The sequence below is a fragment of the Megalops cyprinoides genome, chromosome 1 (genome assembly GCF_013368585.1).
Source record: "Megalops cyprinoides isolate fMegCyp1 chromosome 1, fMegCyp1.pri, whole genome shotgun sequence".
NCBI lineage: Eukaryota > Metazoa > Chordata > Actinopteri > Elopiformes > Megalopidae > Megalops > Megalops cyprinoides.
In genome coordinates, this window is record NC_050583.1 from 28,544,662 (window position 1) to 28,567,848 (window position 23,187).

Below are 23,187 nucleotides of genomic sequence, written 5' to 3' on the forward strand. Positions count from 1 at the left end.
ATCTGTTGTAAAACCCCTGGTGGAGTATCAGAGTTGCTCTTTTGTGTTCACATTATTCTTTGTGAAATTGCTCTGCCCATGCAACATGTACATGGTTGCAGTAAGTTGATATGAAACAGCTTTGACTTTAGTATTAGTCTCGCTGGTTTGGTGGGAAAAAAATCTGTTGGTTACTCCCCTCTGTTCCTCGGTCGCCCGCTCTCAGTTTTGAAATTGCCCACTCAAGCTCAAGTACATTCTGTCCTATGACCGCCCACTTCATATTCAGGTTCATGATGCGTGAGGTTCTGCTGAGCTCAGATGTATATTGAAACAGTGCTTTTTTCTGTGCAGAAATAATGCTATATGGGAACTTCTTCAGAAACCTGATGGATAATTGAACATTCCTAGTCAACAATAAAACATTGTAAGGCAGAAGGTATCATGTCACTCTGATAAACAGAAATTTCTTTCCGCTCTATATAAAAGACTGTCAGTTGGGAAGTTGTGAAATTTGAACTTTCTGAAAATTCTGAAAATTTCGCTTTCAGCCTGTGTGTGCAGAAGGTGTTTATGATCAAGAAATTTATGTATTTTACACTTTTACAGTGACACTTTGTTTACTATAAGTAGCACTGTAACAGAGAAGGGTGTGGAAGAATTGACTATGGATGTATACAGCCCTGGGGAACAGCTGCATTAAGCAGGCTGATACTGTATACATTTGAATGAGACAGGTGGAATGTAGTAGTAATTTGAACAGACTACTGGTCATCACCCCTAACAAGCTGCAGAACAAAGAAAATGTTGATCTCTGTTTTGGTGTTCTCTCTCACAAAATCCTTCAATCCTCTCCGATCCAAATCCTGCTTGGTATAGCTAATTCCTCTCAACTGAAAATGAGAATAAAGCTTAGTCATTTTTAATGTCTTTTTCATAATTTCATCATCACCTTCACTGTAACTTCACTCTGAAAAATCCTTGTAGCAGCACACCACTGATCTGATCACCTAAACATCTGGACATAAGGAGCAAATGCTGTCATTCCAAAGGCATGCACATGCATTCAGATGGCTCTGTGGAAAGGATTATTATTATTATTACTTTTTATCTCAGTTTTGCCTTGAATTGAATGATGTAAATAGTTTTACCAATTCCAATTTTTCCAACATCCAGAGAGCGGATGTCATCATGAGGTGTAAGCCTGCTCTTGGTTCACCTGGTCCTTCAGCATATTAAATCACTTGAAAATGTATTTTGTAGTGAATTAATGGACAGCTTACACATATCTATGTACTCACTGCTGTGAATTTGAGCCATTTTCTGTTCATGTCTCCCACAATTTATTCACTGCAACAAGTAGGTCAACAATAAATTAATAGGTGAAACGGTGACTGAGACAATCAATTAATTAATCAATCGATCAAGGACCCTGAACAGATTCTGCTCTTTGGATGGATTTTGTTCCATGACAGAACTCTCTCTTGTTAGCCTCTGTGGGTGTGTCATAGCTCTCTACTTTCTCTCAGATTCTCTTTTTGAGTTAAGGAGTTAAGACTTTGCCTCCACTAAACAGTGTGGAACGGTCAGCAAGCTAGCTCTGGCAAGACAGTCTCAGTTCCAGAGTAGAGCCAGAGAGGGATCCTTTGCAAATGCAAAACTACAGTGTACAGATCATTTTAAACAATGAAAGATACTTCAGATATACAAATTGCCAGATAAATCACTGGTCTGGACTGGAACCTTCATGCTGGGTCACAAACTGAAAGTGGTTAATACAAAACAGGCCTGTGACCCCTTAGCAGCTCGTTATTGCAGGCTTTTACATATGCTGCAGCTGTTGGTGTCACATGGCTGTGTTGACAGGACAGTTACAGCCTGAGTGTCTGTCAAAGAGTGGTCAACACACCTGCAAGCTCTTGTTGAAGAATGAGCCTTGATGTGCCTGAATGAAACATTCTTTGGAAATGCTGTCCTCTGGTGTCAGGTGAAGGTATGGCAGCACACATTTTTCCACGGTGGGGAAATTTGTAAGCACCAGTATCCTAATATAATACACAGTTATTATCATACTATCAGCCAGAGACAAGCCACCCCCCTCAGAGATAATTGCTTGATCATGTAAAGTGTGATTATGATACCATACATGATAGCATACATCCAACTAATGACTCATCTCTACGTGGTAGATCCCCGTTAGCTGTAATGGCGGCTTCACGCCTACTTGGCATGCTGCTGAACAAGGTCTGGAGGCGTTGCTGCTGCAGTGCATCCCATGTACTGTTTACAGTGGCCCAGAGCTCCCAGCAGGTTCCCAGTGTTCTGTACAGGTGCTGCAAATTGGGATCTCCATGGGACTGCTGAAGGCAGCTGGCTGTGACTATCATCTTGTAACCTCAGTTTCTGCCTCAAATCATACTTTACCTTCACACATCTGGTAGCATGACAAGTGCTATTCTGTAATTTTATTTTTTTCCCTCCAACAACAGTCTCGGAAAAGGCTTTGTATGTATAAGGGAAACATGTAGTTAAGTGTTTTAAAGGATATAAACGGTTGAATGAAACAATCACAAATAGGAAAGCACCGTTGCCTTCGGACGTGTCCTTTCGCTTTGTTTATTTCTCTCAGATGTCATGCACAAGGCGTGAGTCAGATGGATCCCAGTGTTCCATACTGGTTCCTCCTCCCAGCCAGGCCTGTGGTACAATGTTGCCCTCTTGTGGAGAGTCACTGTAACTCCTCCTCATTGTATCACAGGTGATAGCGATAGATACAGATATCCGCAGTCCACCTATTCTAAACATAATGGGGCTGTTAAGCGAGCAGCTACAGTGCACCGGTACATGGCAAACTCATATGAATGGACGCCAGATCACTGTCTAAAATTATGCATGGGTATGAAGTATGTGAAGGAAATAGCCTAGATTAAAACACAAGGAAGAGGTCAAAAATATCCTTTGATATAGTTTATCAAAAGATGTAAGGGTCAAAATATGGTTTACAGCTATATTGCTTAAAACAGCTTGAATTCATACTTTCATGTGAATTTTCAGTGCTTAACAGTCCAGCGTCACATTTGTTAGTGACTTTAATGTCCTCATGCAGGTACATTGGAGTGTCCTCAGGCTAGACACCAGTGAGTGGATCAGTATTGCAGTCTTGGTTATGTGCTTTGATCATTTGTGTCAGTTCAGATGCAATAAATCAATCATGTTCAGTCTTTTACTCTCTCCCTTTCTTGTCAATGCCTTCATTGGTAATGATGCACCCTGTCTTGATACAGTAAGCAGCTCTGTTTGTAGGAGGTTCAAAAGATAACACTCTGACCAAATTTAGACACAAAGATTCGGCCAGGTAATTTAGGTCTCTTCTCATAGGTGATGAGTCACTTTCACATACAAGTCCTTTTTTTGGCGAGAGTCCATTTTTTCAGAGAATTTTTTCACGGAATAGCTCCATAAAGCTTGCTGAATGCCTTGTGATCTGCTTCCCCTAGCAGGTGGTCCGAACATCTGTAAGAAATGTGCAAGCATACCATACGTCAAGATTCAACTCTACAGTTTTTCAGCCCCAGCAATGGAAATGGCCCCAGCAATGGTTCAATGGAGAGATCTCTTTTTGACTTGTTTAGTATTTTAAATGCATTTGCTGTTCGATAAAAGGCCATTTATCAGCAGGTCATTAACATGTGCAGCACAGAGAACACTTCTGTTTAAACTTTTTTTTAGTTTAAACGCTGTTTGAACTCCCAGTATTTGTGCTTTGGGGAAGGCAGGGCAGTGACAAAAAATGAATGGGTGAATTTTTTGACATTATTGTCACTCAGTGAAACAAATGTCTTGAAACTGTGAATGGGAGAAATGTGGCAAGTGTTGGATTTTGGACTTGTACAGTTTGCTTAATTTTGGACTTGTACAATTTTCTCTTGTCTGAATAACATACCAAACCTGCAATTATGGTTTTTTTGTCTCTGTCATCTTCCCCAGGGTGTGACAGAGTTACTTTGTTTAAGGTGGATTTTGGATATCCTGGAGTGGATCTGGTTTACTTTTAGTCCATGTGGACATCTTGCCACCAGGGCCTTTATTTATTACAGCAGGAGTGATGAATAATGCACTGCCCTTGTCCTAGTGCAGAATTTCCAGTGCTTCATTTTAACTCCCAGTGCCTACTCATTTTACAGAGGCATTAATATCAAATTGATTGTGATTAAGTTTGTAAAATGACATCCTATATTTCAGTCTTTGGCATCCTCAGGTAGTTGGATCACAATGTTTATTCTCATATATTGTATATATGTATCTAAAATATTTCATTAATTCCAGAAACTTGTAATTCCAACTGCTCAGTCTATGAAAATTACTGCAAGTACATGTTTCAGAATCAAAATACATGTATAAAAATACAACAGATCACAATCACAGCAATAGTCTTTCTGTAACTGTTTGCTTTTGTATGCATAAAGTTCCTCTACAAAATAACAAAAAAGCAATTTGTTTCTGCCAGAAGGTGAATATGCCCATTACTGGTGTTGTGTGTCCCAAATGCAACACAAGACTGCAGTGTTTTGTTATTATTTATAACACTATGATTTTGAACATGTTCAGAGTGTTTATAGTTTGATTAATGAATAAAACATTATGTAGTACAGCTCTTCAAAAAGCAAGTATAGCAGAGCCTTTTGTAGAATTTGAAACAGAGTGGTTGTGATAAGTAAATGACAGATGAAAGGCATCTAGCCATAACATATGTAATTAAAAAGGCTATGATAATGAATAACTATTACCAGAATGCAAATACAGGAGATTAGCAGTTAAAACAGTTTAAATGCCTTTTAATTCCAAATTTTGGAATGAAATTTAACATGACAGTCCAGTCAGATTAAGATTATACTTTACTGTAAAGTTATGCTTGTCAGTTTGCCTGATGGTTCCTGCCTTTCAAACGAGAGTAATTTTTTCTCAATGATAATTTGTGAAATATATGCTGGGCTGGAATTGGACCTAACAAACATCTTTACATTTTTGTGGCCATAATTATTTTGCTGCCCCAGAGGGATGAAAGCTTTCTTGATCCACCATATTTAGAATTTAATTCTTAATGCCCTTGATCTTTTCATGTAAAACCTTACTGAAGTTCGTGAAATTATTTCTTTCCAGGCATGTTGTAGTAGTACACCAGCCAGGCCCCCCCTCCTGTCACCAGACTTTTACCAGCTCAGTATTAGTGAAGTCACACATGCAGTGATCACCTGTGAGGCTGGAATCATTGCAGGAAAAAAAGAGCAGCAAGGACTGATACCACCACAATTTATCATTATTTTCTTAGACAATAATTCCTATAGACTTATTCTCCCATGACTGGAGCAGCAGAGAAGTTAAGAGACTTGAGTCTTCCTGTTCTGGGACAAGTGCCTCTTGACCATTGAAAGGCAATCAAGGCAATCAAGTACCAAGTACTGTTCTCTTCTTAAGATGATATAGAAAACGAAGGACTGAGACCAGATTTGAATAGGATTTCTAACTGTACATCCACATTTCCCCTTGACAGGAAAACATGTTCCCTGTTGAGCTCAACATGCCCCATGTTTTAAATGCTTTAACGCCAAACAGCCCAGTAGCAATAGTAGCAAGATTGTTTCAGTGTGTTCATCATAATCCCTTAAATGTACTGAATTGCATAACTGAATGCATATAATCAATGCCTACATGTGGAGGAAAACCAAAGACTGATATGGACATTAATGTGGACAGAAATTCATGAGGGGTTTGGGGAGATTATGATGTTTAATTATGAACACAAATGGTGTGGAAATAGCAGTCTACACAAAGAGATTCCCTTCCACATCCACATTATACATTTCCTTCTCTGTGATTACATTTCCCAGCTAGGTGATTAAAGTGCGAGCCCACTGTTCCTATACAATGATGCATGAGGGGAAAGCTGAGGTCAACTCTGCACATGGAATAGACTAGAACACTTTGTTATACCAGCTGAAGATGATCACAGAAAGAAAATGTCGAAGGGAAATCAATCTGCAGTCACATCCCTCAGGGTCAGCTTTGGCTGTGGATGTTTTATTCAACTTTTTATTCAACAGACACCCCTCGTATAGGCATCAAATGCACTCATTCTCATTTCCATTTAAAAATATATCACTGAAAATAAATTCAAAGACACGCAGGGAAATGGCTGAAGTCATCATGCCTCACAAAAGAGTATGTGGTCCTCGGTGGTGAAGGCAACAGTTCAATTTGACTATGCCAATGACACTCTCAGAAGAAGCTATGCAAAACACTCTACTATTTCATGCCTTTTGCAGACCAGACGGCCAGAGTGGATGCTAGGGAGGTGCATGTCTTTATGTTCCAAATAAGGGCCCAAGGTTTACGACCAAACTATAACAACCAACTTCTGTTCACCATGGGCCTAGCAGCAGCTGGGACCAAGTCTTTTGCCAGACTGATGAGTTGCAGAACCCCAGTATACTCCCCAACAGATGGAGGACCGTTGCTCCCCAAGTGCCAGAGCATGAGATAAAACAATATACATCTTTTACATGCCAGAGGGCTTCTCCCCACTGACAGCTCCAGACCACTTGCTGGGGTAGGGGGACCGGTTGAAGGATCCTGTAATGATTACAGGTAATTGCACAAGCAGTTTTCCTCCTCAATTGCCAGAGAATAAATGCAAATTGTTCTTCAGACTGTTAAACTACCTCTGACATCCAACGACAAGTAATGACAACTTGATTAAAAATATGATTGAAATATTTGTTTGTGACTCAGATTGTTTAGTGTGACATGGCTTTGTTTTGATATCAGTAATTCAAATGGCAGACCCATTTTTGCAAGTGTTTCTACAATGTTATAAAGAATTTGTATTTTGTACCTGCAGATAACTTGGCATTATTGTACACTGAAAGCAGTTCAAAATAAAATTTAAATCATTTATTTGGATAAAATAAAGCTACCTAGCTAATTAACTATTTAGCTTGCTGACTGAAAAAAATTAGCGAGACAGCAAGCAAATGTACCCAACCTTATTTGCACGCTTTGTGGTCTGTCTTCTTTATATGGCTAATTTAGCTAACTTATGAGCGAACTAGCTAGAAATAAAATTAGCTAGCTAGTTGTCTCCTAAAATAAATATTAAAGTAATACATATAAATGTAATGTAATGAGTTGATGTGTTATGTGGTGTTGTTGAGCTTATGTTGCTGCATTATTGTATTATTGATCTTTTGACTGGGAACTTGGTTACCAGCTTTCATGCACAAGAATGAGAAGCATAAAAAGCACTTGCAATTATGTAAAGCGGAGGGAAAATTAAGATGTAAAAGCAGTAGTTGAAGAAAAAGAAGAAAATAAGGAAGAATTTACTGCATGGAATGTCTGTATGGCTGTATTAGATCTCTTTATGTTTAAATGAGGTTATAGATGGTACAGAAGTAAATGGTTGTAATGAGCCAGACCAGAGTCATTATGGATATGTCTACAGTATGCCTCAAATAAGGCCTAACTCAGTACTGTCTAGGTGTGAGGTAGGCATTGCCAACATGCAACATTTTCATTCTTTCAAGAATGTTAGAGTAAACCAGTGGGAACAGAGCTCAAAACCTGAAAACAAAGTGCAAATAAGAAATAAATTTATTGTCCATGGATAACACTGAATATGCTGGACATTGCTATTCCAAGCTTTAAACAAATAAAAATATGTTGTCCAAAAATAAATTTACATAATAAATAATGCAACATTTTACACAGATTTTTGTTGTTGTTTTCAGCATTGGTAAGCTTAGGTCAGTTTTCTTGAGAGCATCTTCCACTGTAAATTGTGTAAATTAAACGATGTAGCCTGGTTAAATCAATACGTTTTTGTGCCATCGGCACTGAAACGTCATTCTCCAGCCATCTGCAAAATAAAAACATTGACAATTGTCATTTGCAGTTCATTTTTAAGATATAAACTTCTTCCTCCTTCTGTATTAAGCTTTTGAGAGTAACTTGGTGCTACCTTTAATATTGAATAGTAAACAAAACTGAATAATATGTAATAAATAAGCTAGCCACCATAATTTCAGATTCGGTCCTATTAACTGATTCATAAAATGTTCACAAAACATCCATTTTTCTTAATGTGATTTGTATTTAGAGTCCATTTTATTGAAATGTACTTGTTTTAAACAATTAAAATAAATTATGTAAATTATATTCCATTTGGTACACTTAAAAATGTTTCTGAATCTGTCTAAAGTGCTTGCAAAAAACTCACACAATGTGTGATAGCAATAGTTTGAATTTCTATGATTTACACTTCTAAAATATTACTAGAGTGGTAGTCAAACAAAACACTGTGAGGGTTCTTGCAGGAAACTGTGGGTGAAGTATTTTGAAAACCGTTCAAACAGAGCTGCTAGCCTAATCACAGTCTAATTGAAGAAGGACCAAATATTTCAGAAGGATTAATTTCTGAAAAAAAAATATTCATCATCACACCTGTCAACCAATCAAAACATTTCTGAATTGCACCCTTAGAACACCTACACACGCACACACAGCATAACCGTCTGCTGATTACCTTCTTTCACAGCATGCCAAAAATGATATCCGGCTGAAAGGCAATAAATGTGGCATATAATTAATTAATGTTTTAATGTTAAAATGAAAACTGTACTCGTCTTTCCTTACAATGTAACTATCTGTTTTTAAATGGAACTGAAAATCACACTGAAACAGCTGTCATCCCTTGCACCCTTCCACCTCAGATCCACCTACACGGATATGTCAGTTAAAAAATACATCATTTGCTCAGCAGATGCCCTTATCTGGGGTGGGGGGGTGGGGGTCACAAAAAGCGTATATTTTACATATTAATTTATATAGTGTGAGTATCTACTAAAGCATTTCAGGTTAAGTGCTGTACTCAAGAGTATCGCATACCACAGCAGTGGGATTTAAACCTATAACCTTTTGGCTACAGGTCAAGTTCTTGAACCAACATGAAATAAGTCTACAATGTACACAGCATATAAAAATTCAAAGAAGTCCTACTCCCTCTAATGCTGACAAATTATGCATTTATACGCAGTGACAAACATGGGGATGTTTCTCTATTTTTCATCTAGTTCTATGTTTCTGTGGGAGTCTTTTATGAGGCAACTGTGTTATGCTCACCCTCTGTAGAAATTGCTGTCCAAGGAAAGAGGAGGCTGAGCTAGGTGTGCCCTCCTCTCCCCCTACCTTGCAGCGGATGTAACCATACAAGTTTGCAGCCTGCAAAGAGATTCCAGCAATGACCAGTGCCTGCAAAGGAGACAGTCAGTAATGCACAAATTATGTGTCACATATGGCTTCCACTGAGGACAGCCAGATGCTCACAGTGCTAAAAGACAAGCCATGTTAAATATAGTTTAGCACTGGTGCTAATTACTTGCATGGTAATACAGAAATTGAGTGTTTTTCATGTTTGGTAGTACCAGCCACTTTAGCTTGAGGGAGAACAGTGTGCTGAAGAAAAATCCGGTCCAGATGAGGGGGCAGATGATGAGGCCGAGCCAGAAGATCCTGGCTTCTGCCTCTGTTGCTGTGCTCTTGTTCTGCAAAGATGTCTGTGGGGAAAGACAACACCCAACAGAAACAGTGTTTACCGTGCCTTAACATTTAATTAAAGTGATCCAGCTGAAACGCCATGCAATCTGACCTAAACTACAGGAAAGAGTTATGCCATATTACTTCACATTACCCACAACAGTCATTTTACAAGATTACAACAGAAGAAAGGATTTAGAATTTAAAGCAAATTAATACACTGCCTCATACACACCATTGAAAGTCAAGGTAAACTCTAATACCTCTACCTAGGTCAGATTAATCTTACTACTTCTGTATAGCCCCAAAATGTAATAGCTCAGTGGCAGCGGTTATCATTCTGAAATACTACTAACTCTGCCTGGTTGGGTCACCACCACCTTCCCTGACCCATTAACCAATCACATTTGTCTTTCAATAATTATTTGATCCTACTATTTGACTACCTAAAATGATTCACAATTTTCTCACCTTCTTTGCTTCAAACACCCAGTGACTTTTCCCATCCTCATCAATCTGATTCCACCAGCGCAGGCCCACCAGCAGTCTCCCAGTTACATTCTGTTGGAAAAACACAAGAGTGAGAATAAACCAATGATATATCTGTCCTATGCATAGTCTGTAAAAAAAAAAAAAAAATCACCCCATTTATTATCTGGGTAAATCCCAACTATGACCCATATTTTCTTTATCTTACAGTTAAATGCGGTAACTTACCTTTACAGACCAGAAATCACAGGAGAGAAGGGTGATGATCATCACAAAACAGGTGACAAAACTCTTGCTGAACCAGTCACAGAAGAGGTAGGTAATGATGGCACTTACTCGAAAAAAGAGGTGGAAAAATGTAGCCAGTGGATGTCTACAATAATAGAGCCAACAAAAATTAATGTAGATCAATGGAAACATTCAAAATGTAGAGAGCAGGGATAATGTGAGTATAGGTAGACCAAGCATATTCATAAAGCCTATGTTTTATTTTATGTCCTCACTGCATTCTATTTTCCCTGGACTTGTGTGGTTTAAATACATTTGTTCTAATATCTTTGTTAGACAAAATCAGTTGCAACCAGATTAATTTTAATTCCATGTTATGTATGTCATATGATATCCGATAAAATGAAAACAACGCCGTAACAGGTCCTGGCTCGTCCCATGCTGCGAATATGAACAGTATCGACCCCCTTAAACATCAACCTTATTTTAGCGGTCCTCAGCGCCCGCTCCTCCTCTTCTGCACCGAAATCCAGCGATACATCCTCTGTGTCATCCACCAATGCCTTTAAAAATTATGATATCAGCAACAATGGATTACAGCGAAAAAAAAAAAATCAAAATTATTATTCTTTTGTAAATATGACAAATAACATTATCAAACGTACCTGCTTCATTTTATGAGGGCGGTGGGCAGCGTTTTAATTGTAATTCCACTTGATTCTATTCTATATTATTTTTCCCTCTCCACAAGCATTTGACCCATTTATTGAGGCTGGTATGATAAAAAGGAGTGTGTTACATTAAAATGGGTCCGAGTCTCCTCATCAGAAACTGCATCATATTGAAGCAAACGCAACCAATCGGTATTCGCCGAGGATGTGACGAAGCCCCCAGCGAAGGAATATTGCAGAGAACCTAGTGTACGCGTTGGTTTGCGAAAATCAGTAATGAGGGTTTGGATATTACACCCGAAAAAATCTGTAAAAATGTTTTGATATGTATTACAAAGAGTTAAGTTACACTGTTGTGATACTTTTCTGCTTTGAGACATTTTTCGATAGAATCTATTCAATAATGGAACACAATGAACCTTTAAATTTTTAAAAAGGTTAAACAAAATTAGGCCTAATTTATATATCGTCTTGTCGTCATCATCATCCGATTGAAATACATGACTGCACAGGGTATGTCTAACCGTAAATGTTAGTTTGTTCGTCGAGAGTTGAGTTTTGCCATGTTTACAATAAATTAAGTTTTACTCGCAATTTTGATATAATCTTTGCCTATCCAGAACAGTAACATAACAGATAATACTTTTAAAGTAACTGTCCTGTTTTTACATATGCCAGATGTGTTCAAGTTTTGTGACGTTTTGTGTACGTTTTCATTGTCGTTTAATAAGTTTCTTTTTCTCTACCTGCACTTTTCGCTTGTTTGAAACTGTAGAATAATGAAACATGTTCATGATTTACCTGAAAAGTTTGTATTCCTCCTCTTTGGGACTGAGCTTTGCAGGTAGAGATTACTAAATTTCAACCCCTACCCTAGTCCCATGCACTTCAGCATCAGAGGGTTGCCTGCCCAGTAGACCTTGCTTCTACACATAACAAAGGTGAAGATCCATGAAAAGTAGAACTCATCTATTCCTCTTTTTCTAACTTAAGTTCCAGCCAGTAACATCAAGTTACTCCTTGGCCAAATTCATGCAAGTGTTATCATTTCAGTCATGCCTTCTGTTGTTTTCTTTTTCTTCAGAAGCACACACTACTCCCTGTGGTGTTCATGATCAGCATCCTGAGCAGCAGGACATAAGGATCAGACAGTTCTAATGTGCCAAAAAGATGTTTCGATTCCTCCATCAGTGGGAAACATCGCAAACATAATAGCATCACGAGTTGCCAGGAAAAAGGTTCATATAAGGATAATCTACTTGAAACAAATCTATCTGTGAATGATATTATTTCTTTAATGGAGACTTGCACAACAAACATGGCCAACGATGTTATACTTGCCTGTGCAATGTAATCAATTTTATAGACTAAGGAGAGTATTTAAATGTAATAACTTGTGCACACCAAGGTTCAAGTTTAGTTATTGGGGATGTTGGACATCCGTAAGAGTGTGATGAGGGAAATGGGGAAGGAGAGCAAAAGTATGGGAAACAGCACAGCACCACCTGGTCAGGTAAAATGGTGGGTGACCCAGCACTTGGGAAAGGGATCAATAAGTAAATAGAGGGCACCAGGGGAGAGGCGTATAATTGTAATAGTAATTATCATAGTCATAATGTATTGCTAACTCTGCTTAAATTCAGTTAGTTCTCTGAGGAGGAAGAGAAGGTGGTGCAAAAGTTTCCTTAACTGAATAGATTTAACGGCTATTGAAATGCATTTCTGATCCTGCATGCACTTCTTAATATCCATGCTGAAAACAAAATGTCTTGAGGACATATTTGTTTGCTTCATGTATTATAAAACTACTACACAGTAAAGGAGTAGATAAATTTGTGGAAAACTCATATTTTACATGTGAACTAATTTTTTGGCAACACTCTCTGGTTTCAGGTATGGAGAGAGAATCAAAAAGTTTTAAATCAGTTCCCCTATTTAGTGTAGCACATGATCTATACCTGTGTTTTAAAGAGATCATTTTGCTTAAATATAGACAAAAACAGCATATTAATGTCACACCATACATATTGGTGCAGCTGATGTCACCTCTGGTAACTTCGTTCCCTTTGTCCCTCATTCTGAGTACTCAAAGGAACTCTTTGGAATGCAGTTTGTCTAAGCTCCAAAATGTCAGCCAACAACATTCAAAGGATTTCACATTTAAATGGTTTAACAAACTACTCTATAGTTTTTCACATGGCAGTGTTCTGCCCAAACAGCATTATTATGAGCGGGAAAAGGGTTACATTCAGATGGGCATTTCTGGTCCTTTTTGGGTTCAATTCATAAACTCAGTTCTTTGTATTGTGTTGCTTGTTTTTACTTAAATGTTTTCAGTTTTTATGCATGTCGACTACATTATGAATGTATAACCTGAGTTTTTACAGGGGTTTTCAAAGACACCAGCTGTGGAGCATGAGCAAAAATCCAGTTCATGACAGGTTTTTGAAGGAATATTGCTTCCAGCTGCAATTCCAACATTTGCTGGTACCACAGAGTACACTGAAATTATCATGAAGTCCCCCTTGTGGATAAGTTTGGTCTTACTTAATATAAGCTTATCCAGTTCAAAAATTGGGTTTCTGCAGTACCGGGTAGCTTCTAGGCAATTTCCCCATCTGTTTATAGTCATCTGAGACTTTCAGATGTATAACCAAATAAACCATCACTGTTGCATCTTCTGATTTTCACTGAGACAGGCTGTGGGCTTGGTGTTTATATGAATATTGTCAAACCATTTTCAAAGTTACAAGACACTATCTGCATCAGTTACAAATGTAATAACTTGACTTAAAGCACCTCAGTGTACACATTTTAAAGCGTTAGTAGATACAGAAGTATCTACGTCTGTGTGTATACAGACGTGTACATGTGCATGTGTGTACATGTAAATGAAAACAATCTAGTATTTTCCAAGGACTCAGTGTTTGTAACAGTACAATGCAGCATGCAGTTAGATAAATACCAAGCTTTATTACAATATGAAATCACTTGCAGGGGTAATCCCTTTTAATGTTGTGGAGGGACTAAAATCTTAGGGATGCAATGCAGTGATATCCTTGAGATGTGAGCAGGAGAGACCAGAGATTTCAGATGAGTTCTTTATACAGCTCCATATGTTTCTGAAAAATGTACCACTTGCAGCAGCAAGAGGAGCAAAGTACATTTTCATCATCAAAATGATACAGATGAACAATAAACTGCAATCAGAGACTCTTCATTGCACATAAACTGAGATATCTCTCATCTTGTAAGCCGCTTGTAACAAACAACTGATGAATTATTAATCAACGATAAATCAGACTTAGTTGGAGGGATTTTGCTGGTGAGATTGAAAAACAGCATTCATAATGAAGAAGGATCACAGGAAATCTGTACATAGAGGAAAAATAGGTGCTGCCTATGCAAACAAGCACTGTCAAAAGAGGACTGCTGCAGTGCAAATGCAAATAATAGAATAGTTGAAACAGTAAATTAGAGACAAGCAGCTTTTCATCAAAGTGTTAGTTTCCCTGCTGAAAGTGATATTTAGCCCCTCAACAAAAAAAATGCATTTTCTTTTTTTATGTCCTACCCTCACATCTAAGTTATCACATTCCTCATTCAAAACTAAACCTAACCTTTTATTTCAACACAACTACTGTGAATTAACAATGCTCTCCAACATCATTAGCTCCAAGATGAAAACATATAACCCTAGTGTTATCCGAATTGTGTTGATTATGCTTAAGGGGTGAATTGAGGGGTTTCCATGAGCCAATCTGTCCCATCAGCTCATGTTTCCAAGGCAACCTTATAAAAGGGAGGTCCAACCACTCTTCATGGACATTCATCAACCTTGATCCTGGACAACCTGTCAAGAAACAGTTAACATGAAGTGAAGCACATTGCAAAGCTGAAAACAATAAACACCTAAAATGAAAAGGTGAACTTACACAGAAGATATCAGGACTTATGATGAGGACAATGATATTCAATAGCAGGCACAAACAGGAATGTGTGTCAGTTATAATTTTATCGCTATTTTTCATCCTAAACTTGTCATACTGAGAAATAAAGCTGTATCTAAATACATAATCACCGCCACAGTGCATAACTATGCAACATGTCAGTCATCTATCCAATGAAGAGTTAAGAGTATATTCAGCATTATGCACCGCACTCTTCCGAGAGCTTGTGTAACATTAATAAAAATGAATAGCACTAAAAATAAAGTCTATTCATTCGATAACACTGCAGTTCGACATATGCCGCAGTATTGGTTATCAAGACTACAGTGTTTGAGAAATAATGGAAGCGGAAAACAAACACAGGCCTACTTGAATACACGTGTGACAACGGTGCGATTTAATCGACTGTTTACAACTTTTTAACGTGCAAGCTTCTGTACCTGGAAGGCATCTCAAATCTCCACCAGTCTGTCCGTGCATACATACTGCCCTTTGAAACTGGCCGATGCATGTCATAACGTTCCGATTGCCCAACAGAATTCAGTTCTGAAATGTGGTGAAACGTCCTCATTGTTGCTCAATCAAGGTATCCCTCGAAAACGTCCAATTCAGCATCAGTGTCATACGGAACTGAGCCGGGGTCGGAGAGGACTCCCAAATCCACAAGCGCTTGGTCCATATCCTCTGGTAGGAAGACTATGCCAACATTCAGCACTATGTATTCCATCAAAAAAGCATAGTAGAGGATTAAGACGTTCACGAAAAACAGGCCGAGATAAAACATATAGGGAATCTCATTAAATAGCGATTCTATCGAATCTAGCTGAGCGTAAACTGATGAGATCATAGAATCTTGAACACCGATGTTTCCACAGAGAGACACCGAAAGTAATCAATCGCTGCAGCGCATTTTTTGTAAGCACTAATGCTGTCTGGCGGCATGGGATGAAGTTACTGAAGAGTCCATAGCGCTGTCTGTGCACATTGATTGTGTAGTTCGCAGTATCTGAAGAGCAGTATTATATCTAAGCAGAGCTACTAGTAGACTTCTTGGAATCCTCTCTCGCCATTTAGGATTGAAAAGAAAACATATCGGGTAATTATATTCTATAGAATGCAGATACATCAAAATAAACCGCTAATCATCCATAGGAAAAATGCACTGCATCGGAATTTGTGACATGGCAGAACTCGTCAGTACACGGGAACATCAGGCTGGCTACAGCGAATATAATTAGTTTTAAAAGCTTTACTAAATAGTAGCACTTGGATTAGCGATATCTGTTTACATATAAATAACAAACACTCGTCGCGTTTAATGTAACACTTCGAAATGGTTACTTTATGCTACTGTTTTGGTTGCATCACTGCTGCATATGTTGTAGGCTTTGATCTAACGTCGCTATTCGCTAGCTACTGTGTATATGGTGTTATCAGTGGTCAGTAGAGACACCAGTCTACCAAATCCCGCCTCTTTGCGGGTCAAACGTCGCATACAATTTAGACTAGTCCCAAGTGAGAGGCTCGAGAACCGCTGAAATTGTCGCATTTTATTGGTTAGTGCATGACCAAGTCTGCGTTTCTATTGGGCCCGTCCGTGACAAAATAAGACACGAGAAGGCGGATTGGACGCAGCCCTCAGTTGAAGTAGGCTACCTCTAGCTGTAGCCTGCAATTGGGAGAAGAGTGTACGTTGAAGACCCTCCCGACTTGTGGTATTGGTACTTTCCTGAGTAGCTGATCCTGGATCAGAACTGAAATTTTAGCCATAATGGTTGTTAGGATTTGATGTTGGAAAAGTGATCTTAGGTCTGTGATCAAGGACACAGTATGGCCGGACTCAGCTGACACAGGTGTACAACCATGTCATTATACAGCAGCATTTTTTTACTAGGTGTTTGTTTTTTTACGATTGGTATACACCTCAATAACTGAAATGGCTCATTATTCCAGGTTTAAATATAGTTCTAAGTGAAATTAATGTTAATAATAAACGAAATAGGCGTAGTACCTGCATCGTAAGCAACACAGATGGCCTTTAGCCTATGATCTCTACAGAAATACTTTCTGCCTGTGTAATCATGGGCTACTAACAGGAAGCCTACTTCGCATTGTCAGTGCCTACGCACATTTGCTATTGTAGGTCTGTGACGTACTCATGTTTCCTGCGACTTGGTCCGTGTTATGATATTAAATGTTTATTTTAGTAGGCCTACGACATGCTTAGAATGGAATCTTGTTCGGTGTAACGTTATTTGTTACAGAGGAGAATGTTAACTGCACTGTTTCACAATGTAAATGTTTATCTTTGCTTAATCGGAGAGGGATGCAATAGGCGGCAATTTCTAATGTTGTTATCAAGCAAGCTGAAATGTTAGGAAATGAGTTGACTAGCTGACTGAAAACAGACCAATAACAATAAGATACCCAGCAAGCAAGCATAATCTGTTGTTTTCAGGCTAATTATTTAGTGAATTCAAGTCCATTGTGAAGCTATTAGCAAGCTCAGAGTTCATGTTGTGATCTCCCATCCCATCGAAATACTGCACAAAGTCCTCTTCAGTGAGAGGGAGGGGGAGGTTGGGGTGAGAAGAGTGTGGAAGAAATTTTGACGAACAATTTGCAGGGATTGGTCGATAATTCCTGATTTATGTTATGAAAATAACATGCTTCCTAAATGAGAGAGTAATTGAGGAGGAAGAAAGAAGAATGTGTCAGACAGCCACAAACTCTGATAAGATAGTCACATAGGCCTGGAAATAGGAGGACAAAGAGAATCAAGAGAAGATGAGAGGGAGGACATCAGAAGAATCCACCCCTTCCTTACCACCTACTCTACCCAACTCCTGCTCCAGCCATGGTCCCTTCCCATCTGGACTGCATGTCCTTGTTTTGGACATTTTTTGCTGTTTTGTTAAATGCACTTTGCACATTGGAAATCAGTCTGGGTAAGAGCGTCTGCTAAACAACAAAATGTGAATGTAAAGTAGCTTACCTAGTTTGCTAAGTAGATGGCTGGCTGTATTACAGGCCTTTTCAGTCCAGTAAGTTGCAACTGGCTGTGAGCGCCTAGTCTAGACTGGGGATGCTAACAGACCTTTTAACCTTGATACATGTGAGCTGACATTCAATGTGATATTGTTGACGTGATGTTATTCAATTGATTCTTTAGAGATTAAATTGCGGCATTAGCGTCATGAATCTGTAGTTTGAAACTTAGTTGGCTTTCATACACCACCATGATGGCTGTCATCTATTTTCTGCCAAGAACAGAAAGTTTCTTGCAATTGACTGTAATAAATAGATGTGGTAATTGGCTGTGTATAAGGAGAGACAAACAGTGAGATTCATAAATTGGTGTTCTGGAACATGATGTAATGTACCAGGAAGATTAAGAAGGAGAAGAATAAGATAGGGAAGAAAATGAAATGATTCTAGTTTGAGCATTTTTGTATGTAGCTGGATGAGACCATATCAAAATTTTTGTGTTATATGGCACGGAAGTTAGTCTGTTATGACTCAGACTTCAATGTCACTGTTTATTTCTGTAGAAAACCCCAAAAGGGGCCTAACTTTCCATGCACTATTGGTGTGAGGTATGCCCCACCAACCTGTAACTTCTTGGATGGAATACGTACCATCCCAATGTGTGCTTCTTGGTAGCTAAAGCAACGTTTCTCAGAGCAAGGGTGGAATGTGGGACATCTAAATGGATGCTTAGTAGTCATCTCTGTGAACAACCAAGGCAATTCAAACATGGGACATATATCTTTAATGACGATGAAATAGCCTGTGGGCTAAATGGAAATGCATGTATGTTTTAATAGTAGAATATCAACCATTTTGTTTATCTTAGGTATCGACGTGTGCGTGATTGATGGGTATGCTTAGCTAAATTCATTGCGGATAAGAGACAAGTGTTTGAGTCAATTGTCACAATATAAGATGTGTTAAATTATTATTTAAATAAAAATGTACTTGAAGATAATACATCAATGTGCTACACTGGCATTATTTTGGCCATATATATTTATCTTTATATTAAGTTCATAGTTTAAAACAATGTTGAAGCATATCTATGCAATGTATGATATCCGACAGCAATAATGCTGTTCAATAATAGGCTTTACGTATGATTGTTGCCCATTCAAACTTGCAGATACTTAAAGCAAGGGTTGTGGTACTCTTGAATGATGGGAATTGTTGTTGAATCCTGTCTCCCAACACAAGATTTTCTCTGAAACAACATAAACAGTAGAACAAAAAAGCCTCATATTCTGAAGTTAACAGTTTCATTTTAGTCTCCTCTAGAGGGCAGCAAGACATTTGCAGATGGTGCTAGCAGATGAAACATGGCCACAAATTCACTGGCATTTTTATGGGACTTCACATTACCAAAACAAGTCAGAATGTTATAGCCATGGGGAGTAACCTAGAGTCTAAGATACAGATGATCCTATGGGAAATCTAATCGCTGTAATTGCCCTTGAGTCAAGTGAGTACTGTTTTGTTGCTTATAATAGAATATTTTAAACTCACTAACTCACTCACTCACTCAGTCTCCCATTCTCTATTTATAGTCTTATTATGCTAATCTTTTGGACTGTCTGTGTCAATTCTGAATCAAATGATGAAGACCTGTGCACATACCCTTCGTTTTGAAGGAATTTGTTTTGAAGGAATTGTGCTTTGCAACATTCTGCAGTGATTCACAGTACCACATAAGTCAGGCTGTTCTCTCTCCATCATATCAGGTGATCCATAAATCATAAAAAATCAGTAGACCTTTGCATAATTTTGCACAGCGTAATGCCCACAAGCATGACCCTTGTCCAAGTGAGGGAAACCTCTTTGACCTCACCCCGAAGTGACACCGGTGGTTATGCATCCATTGGCTGCTGGCAGACTTTACAAAGGTCTTTGTGGGAGTGAACAATTCTTCAAAACAAGGAGCATAAGCAGTACAAGAGTGACAAATAACACCCTGTTTTTTAACCATGAAAACTCACTAATACTAAAACTAATAAGGGGACTATGAGAGTAGTCCCAGGCCCTGAATAGAGCCTATTTTGCCTTTACCTTTGTTTTATTGTTTGCTTTTTAGATATATCATCAGTTTTACACAATTTGATATTTTAATGAAGTAATTTGGGTTGAGTACCTCACCCAAGGATACAAAAATAATATGTCCAGTGGGGGCCGGTCCAGTATAAAACCTCTACTTCTCAGCTTCTTTTCCCTAAATCTCCAAACCGGTGTGGTCCATAAAAGGCCACATAATCAACTTCGACAAATGTGGGCAGAGTGATAAAACTACGTCAATAGTAACATTTCATATGTGTCTGTGATGCTCCCTCAGATCACAGCAGTCAAAAGCTTCAGGTAGTTGTGCTTACCATTTCACTGGTATCCATTAGATGTCAGTGTTTCACTACAGTGAAATCATATACCTAGCATGCTTTCATGAATCTTGAAGGCAAGTGAAGTGTTTACAATACTTTAGGCCCAAGATTTAAAACTTACAGCCCTCTGTCATGTGTGTTTTAATTATTCTGTTGATTTATAAAAGCCAGGAAATATTTTATTCCTGACAATTACACTAGAGTAGACACAAATGAAAAGCCATTCATAAAGAACACCAATGTGGTGGTTTGAAAGATTATTAATTTAGCTTTTTGGTTTGGAGAGAAATGAAATTCCAGAGAACCATGACAGTGTGTTCCAAAGAACCATGACAGCATTAGCTATCTTTTGCCATGTTTGTCATTAAACTAATAATGTGAATTGACCACACCTTTTTCCATGTTGACAGTTGATGCTAATTCCACCTTTGTTGGTGTAAAACAGGAGCAAGTTACCTGGAGGTGCATGAGTGTAGACACCTGACAATACATCTGACAATGCAGATTAACCAAAAAAGCAAGCCTTTTTTGCCCGAAGCTGTGCAAAGAGACAGAGAGATGAAAGCTAAACACAGAAAAAATTAGGGCATAGGTCAGCAGTTCCTGTTCTTATTTGAATGATCTGTGCGAGCCTCTGTGTCTGATGTTATAGTGATTACAGCTCATGATACTGCGGCTCCCCATGTAGAGCCCAGCTGCAGCACATTTCCTTTCCCAGATACATATCAAACCAGATCATATTCAGCTTATTCTGTAGTATTAAGGGGATGCAGTACTTAATGCTTTAGGCCAGCTTTGCACCATTAAACATCCACCTCCACAAACAGGTGATGATGTTAAATCATCATTAAATCATGTTAAATATAAGAAACCCTGAATAAAGGTGGCTGCAAATTAAACATGTCATCTAGTCTTTGTGAAATACAGTGAACCTGTGTCCTTTAACAATTGTCCTGAGAAGTAGATTTATGAGGATGCCCTGCAGTCAGTAACACAACATCATTGAGCATGTAAGAGGGAGCTGTTAAACTGCAGAGGGGTTTATTCAGGTTTCATTTGCATAGTCATTTTTCTGCAGTTCTAAAGAAGTCCCCTTTTGCGCATATCCAGCTTGTTGTGCTTCTTGCTCTTTGAGTGTGCCAGACATTCATAAATATGTTTGTCACTGTGTTGCAGGTCGTGTGGGTGGTGTTAAGATCCCTCAAAGTAACGGACAGCTTATTTGTCTCACTGTATTTCTCCCTCTCCATCTGCTGGCACAAAAACACATGCAAAATGAACATATTGGTGGCCCAGCTCTTGAATCACCTTAGTTACCCTAGCAACATCCTGATCATGTGCTGCAAGATCCTCTCTGTAAGATTGCAAGATTCTCTCTGACCACATTCTAAACCAGCTCTCCCTGGCCATTTGCGTCTGCCTATTGGTCACTCAGGAGTAGGTGAGCCATGCAGTGGCTTCTTAGGGATCCTGGAGCCATGCCACTGGTCAGACTTCTGAGCCCTTATCTGACCACAGTGCCCCTAATCCTGTTTTTTTCAAAGCAGATGGAGATGTTAAATCTATTTTGTCATCAACTCATGGTGCTCATGGAAAAACCTAATTGCCCTGGGATCCAGTCCTGTTCTTCCTCCCATTTGTCACCTAATCAGCTGTCAAGAAAGCCTGTCTGTTTATTGCATTTTCTGGTTCTTGATTTGGTGTATTTATTCATTTATTCTCTCATTCATTGTATTATGTTTTGCTAAATCTTATTTTATCTTGACACTGGTAAAATGAATTGATGTACACAGTTTGCACCTTATTATTTTTACATTTACTATGATGTCAGATATGTATTGAAAAATATCACAGTGTCATTGAATATATTAAGTTAAGTGCTCAATAGCTCACCTAGTTACCTGTGTACTCTGTTCACTTAGAGCATGCAGAGGACCATGGCGATTTCCCCTACATTCCCTAATGTAAGCACAACCATGCCTCACAAAATCTACCAAATATAATTATGTTTATGTGTAGTTTGGATTAGTTTGTAGGTAAGAGAAAATGCCATGGACTGTTTATTTGATGCAGTGCTATTTTAACTGGCAAGGAGAAACATCATTGTCTTATTATACTATAAACCAATGGTTCACATATTTTAAAAAGCTTATGTTCGAATCCAAGAATGCATAATACTCCTCAACATTATGTGACTATTCAGTGTTTCCATGTGCTACAGACTGAGTCAGTCGATGGTTACTATTGCTACTCCTATTCAGTTGCCTTTGGGAGTTTCAGAAATACATTTTAGTATGAGATACTAGAAAATGTTGATCTTGGCCTAGTTTATTTTGATATTGTGTGTGCTGTTTGCTTGCTGTTGACATGATTACATTTATGTTTTGGTCTTCTTTTTCTGAAGTAATGGGAGCATCTTAAACTGCACTGAGACAGTGGTGTATACTTTTCCTTTGAAGTGACATTCAAACCAGACATAAAGATTTGTCAGTACAGTATGTAGGTGGTTGTGAAAATCCTGTGGTACAGCCGTTCAGCATACTGCTTGTGTTCTGTAGGATCTGAGAGTCAGCTACAGATGTATGGTGGAGGTAGGGGTGTTCATAGGTGTTCACAATATGCTTTCACAGGCTAGTACAGAACAAGCATGTGCAATTCATTTAGCTGCAACTGGAGGTGCATGTCAGTACATGTGGTTTATTTTCCTCAATAGTGGACAAAATTCTTTTCAATGTTAAAAGGATATTTGTCAATTTGCTCAGTAGACATTACAAAATGTGACCATTCCTGTATCACATTTTGTAAAGTTGGCTTTGTATGTAGATTCACATAATGAAGGCCACTCTTTGCTCAGTACCATAGCGCTTTTCTCAAAAA

At 38.5% G+C, this 23,187-nt stretch overlaps 2 protein-coding genes across 2 annotated transcripts; both read right to left on the bottom strand.

The window, feature by feature from the left end:
- Positions 1-7,787: 7,787 nt before the first annotated feature.
- On the bottom strand, positions 7,788-11,206 carry LOC118783261 (Golgi apparatus membrane protein TVP23 homolog A-like). Its single transcript, XM_036537031.1, has 8 exons — positions 10,953-11,206; positions 10,768-10,850; positions 10,288-10,432; positions 10,042-10,131; positions 9,459-9,590; positions 9,157-9,285; positions 8,561-8,593; positions 7,788-7,894 (listed from the first exon to the last, which is right to left on the bottom strand). Exons 1-7 carry the CDS (start codon positions 10,959-10,961, stop codon positions 8,567-8,569), a joined length of 615 nt encoding a protein of 204 aa, XP_036392924.1. The 5' UTR covers positions 10,962-11,206; the 3' UTR covers positions 7,788-7,894; positions 8,561-8,566.
- Positions 11,207-13,916: 2,710 nt separating this feature from the next.
- On the bottom strand, positions 13,917-16,451 carry dexi (Dexi homolog (mouse)). Its single transcript, XM_036515537.1, has 2 exons — positions 15,349-16,451; positions 13,917-14,811 (listed from the first exon to the last, which is right to left on the bottom strand). Exon 1 carries the CDS (start codon positions 15,753-15,755, stop codon positions 15,486-15,488), a length of 270 nt encoding a protein of 89 aa, XP_036371430.1. The 5' UTR covers positions 15,756-16,451; the 3' UTR covers positions 13,917-14,811; positions 15,349-15,485.
- Between the last annotated feature and the right edge of the window lie 6,736 nt (positions 16,452-23,187).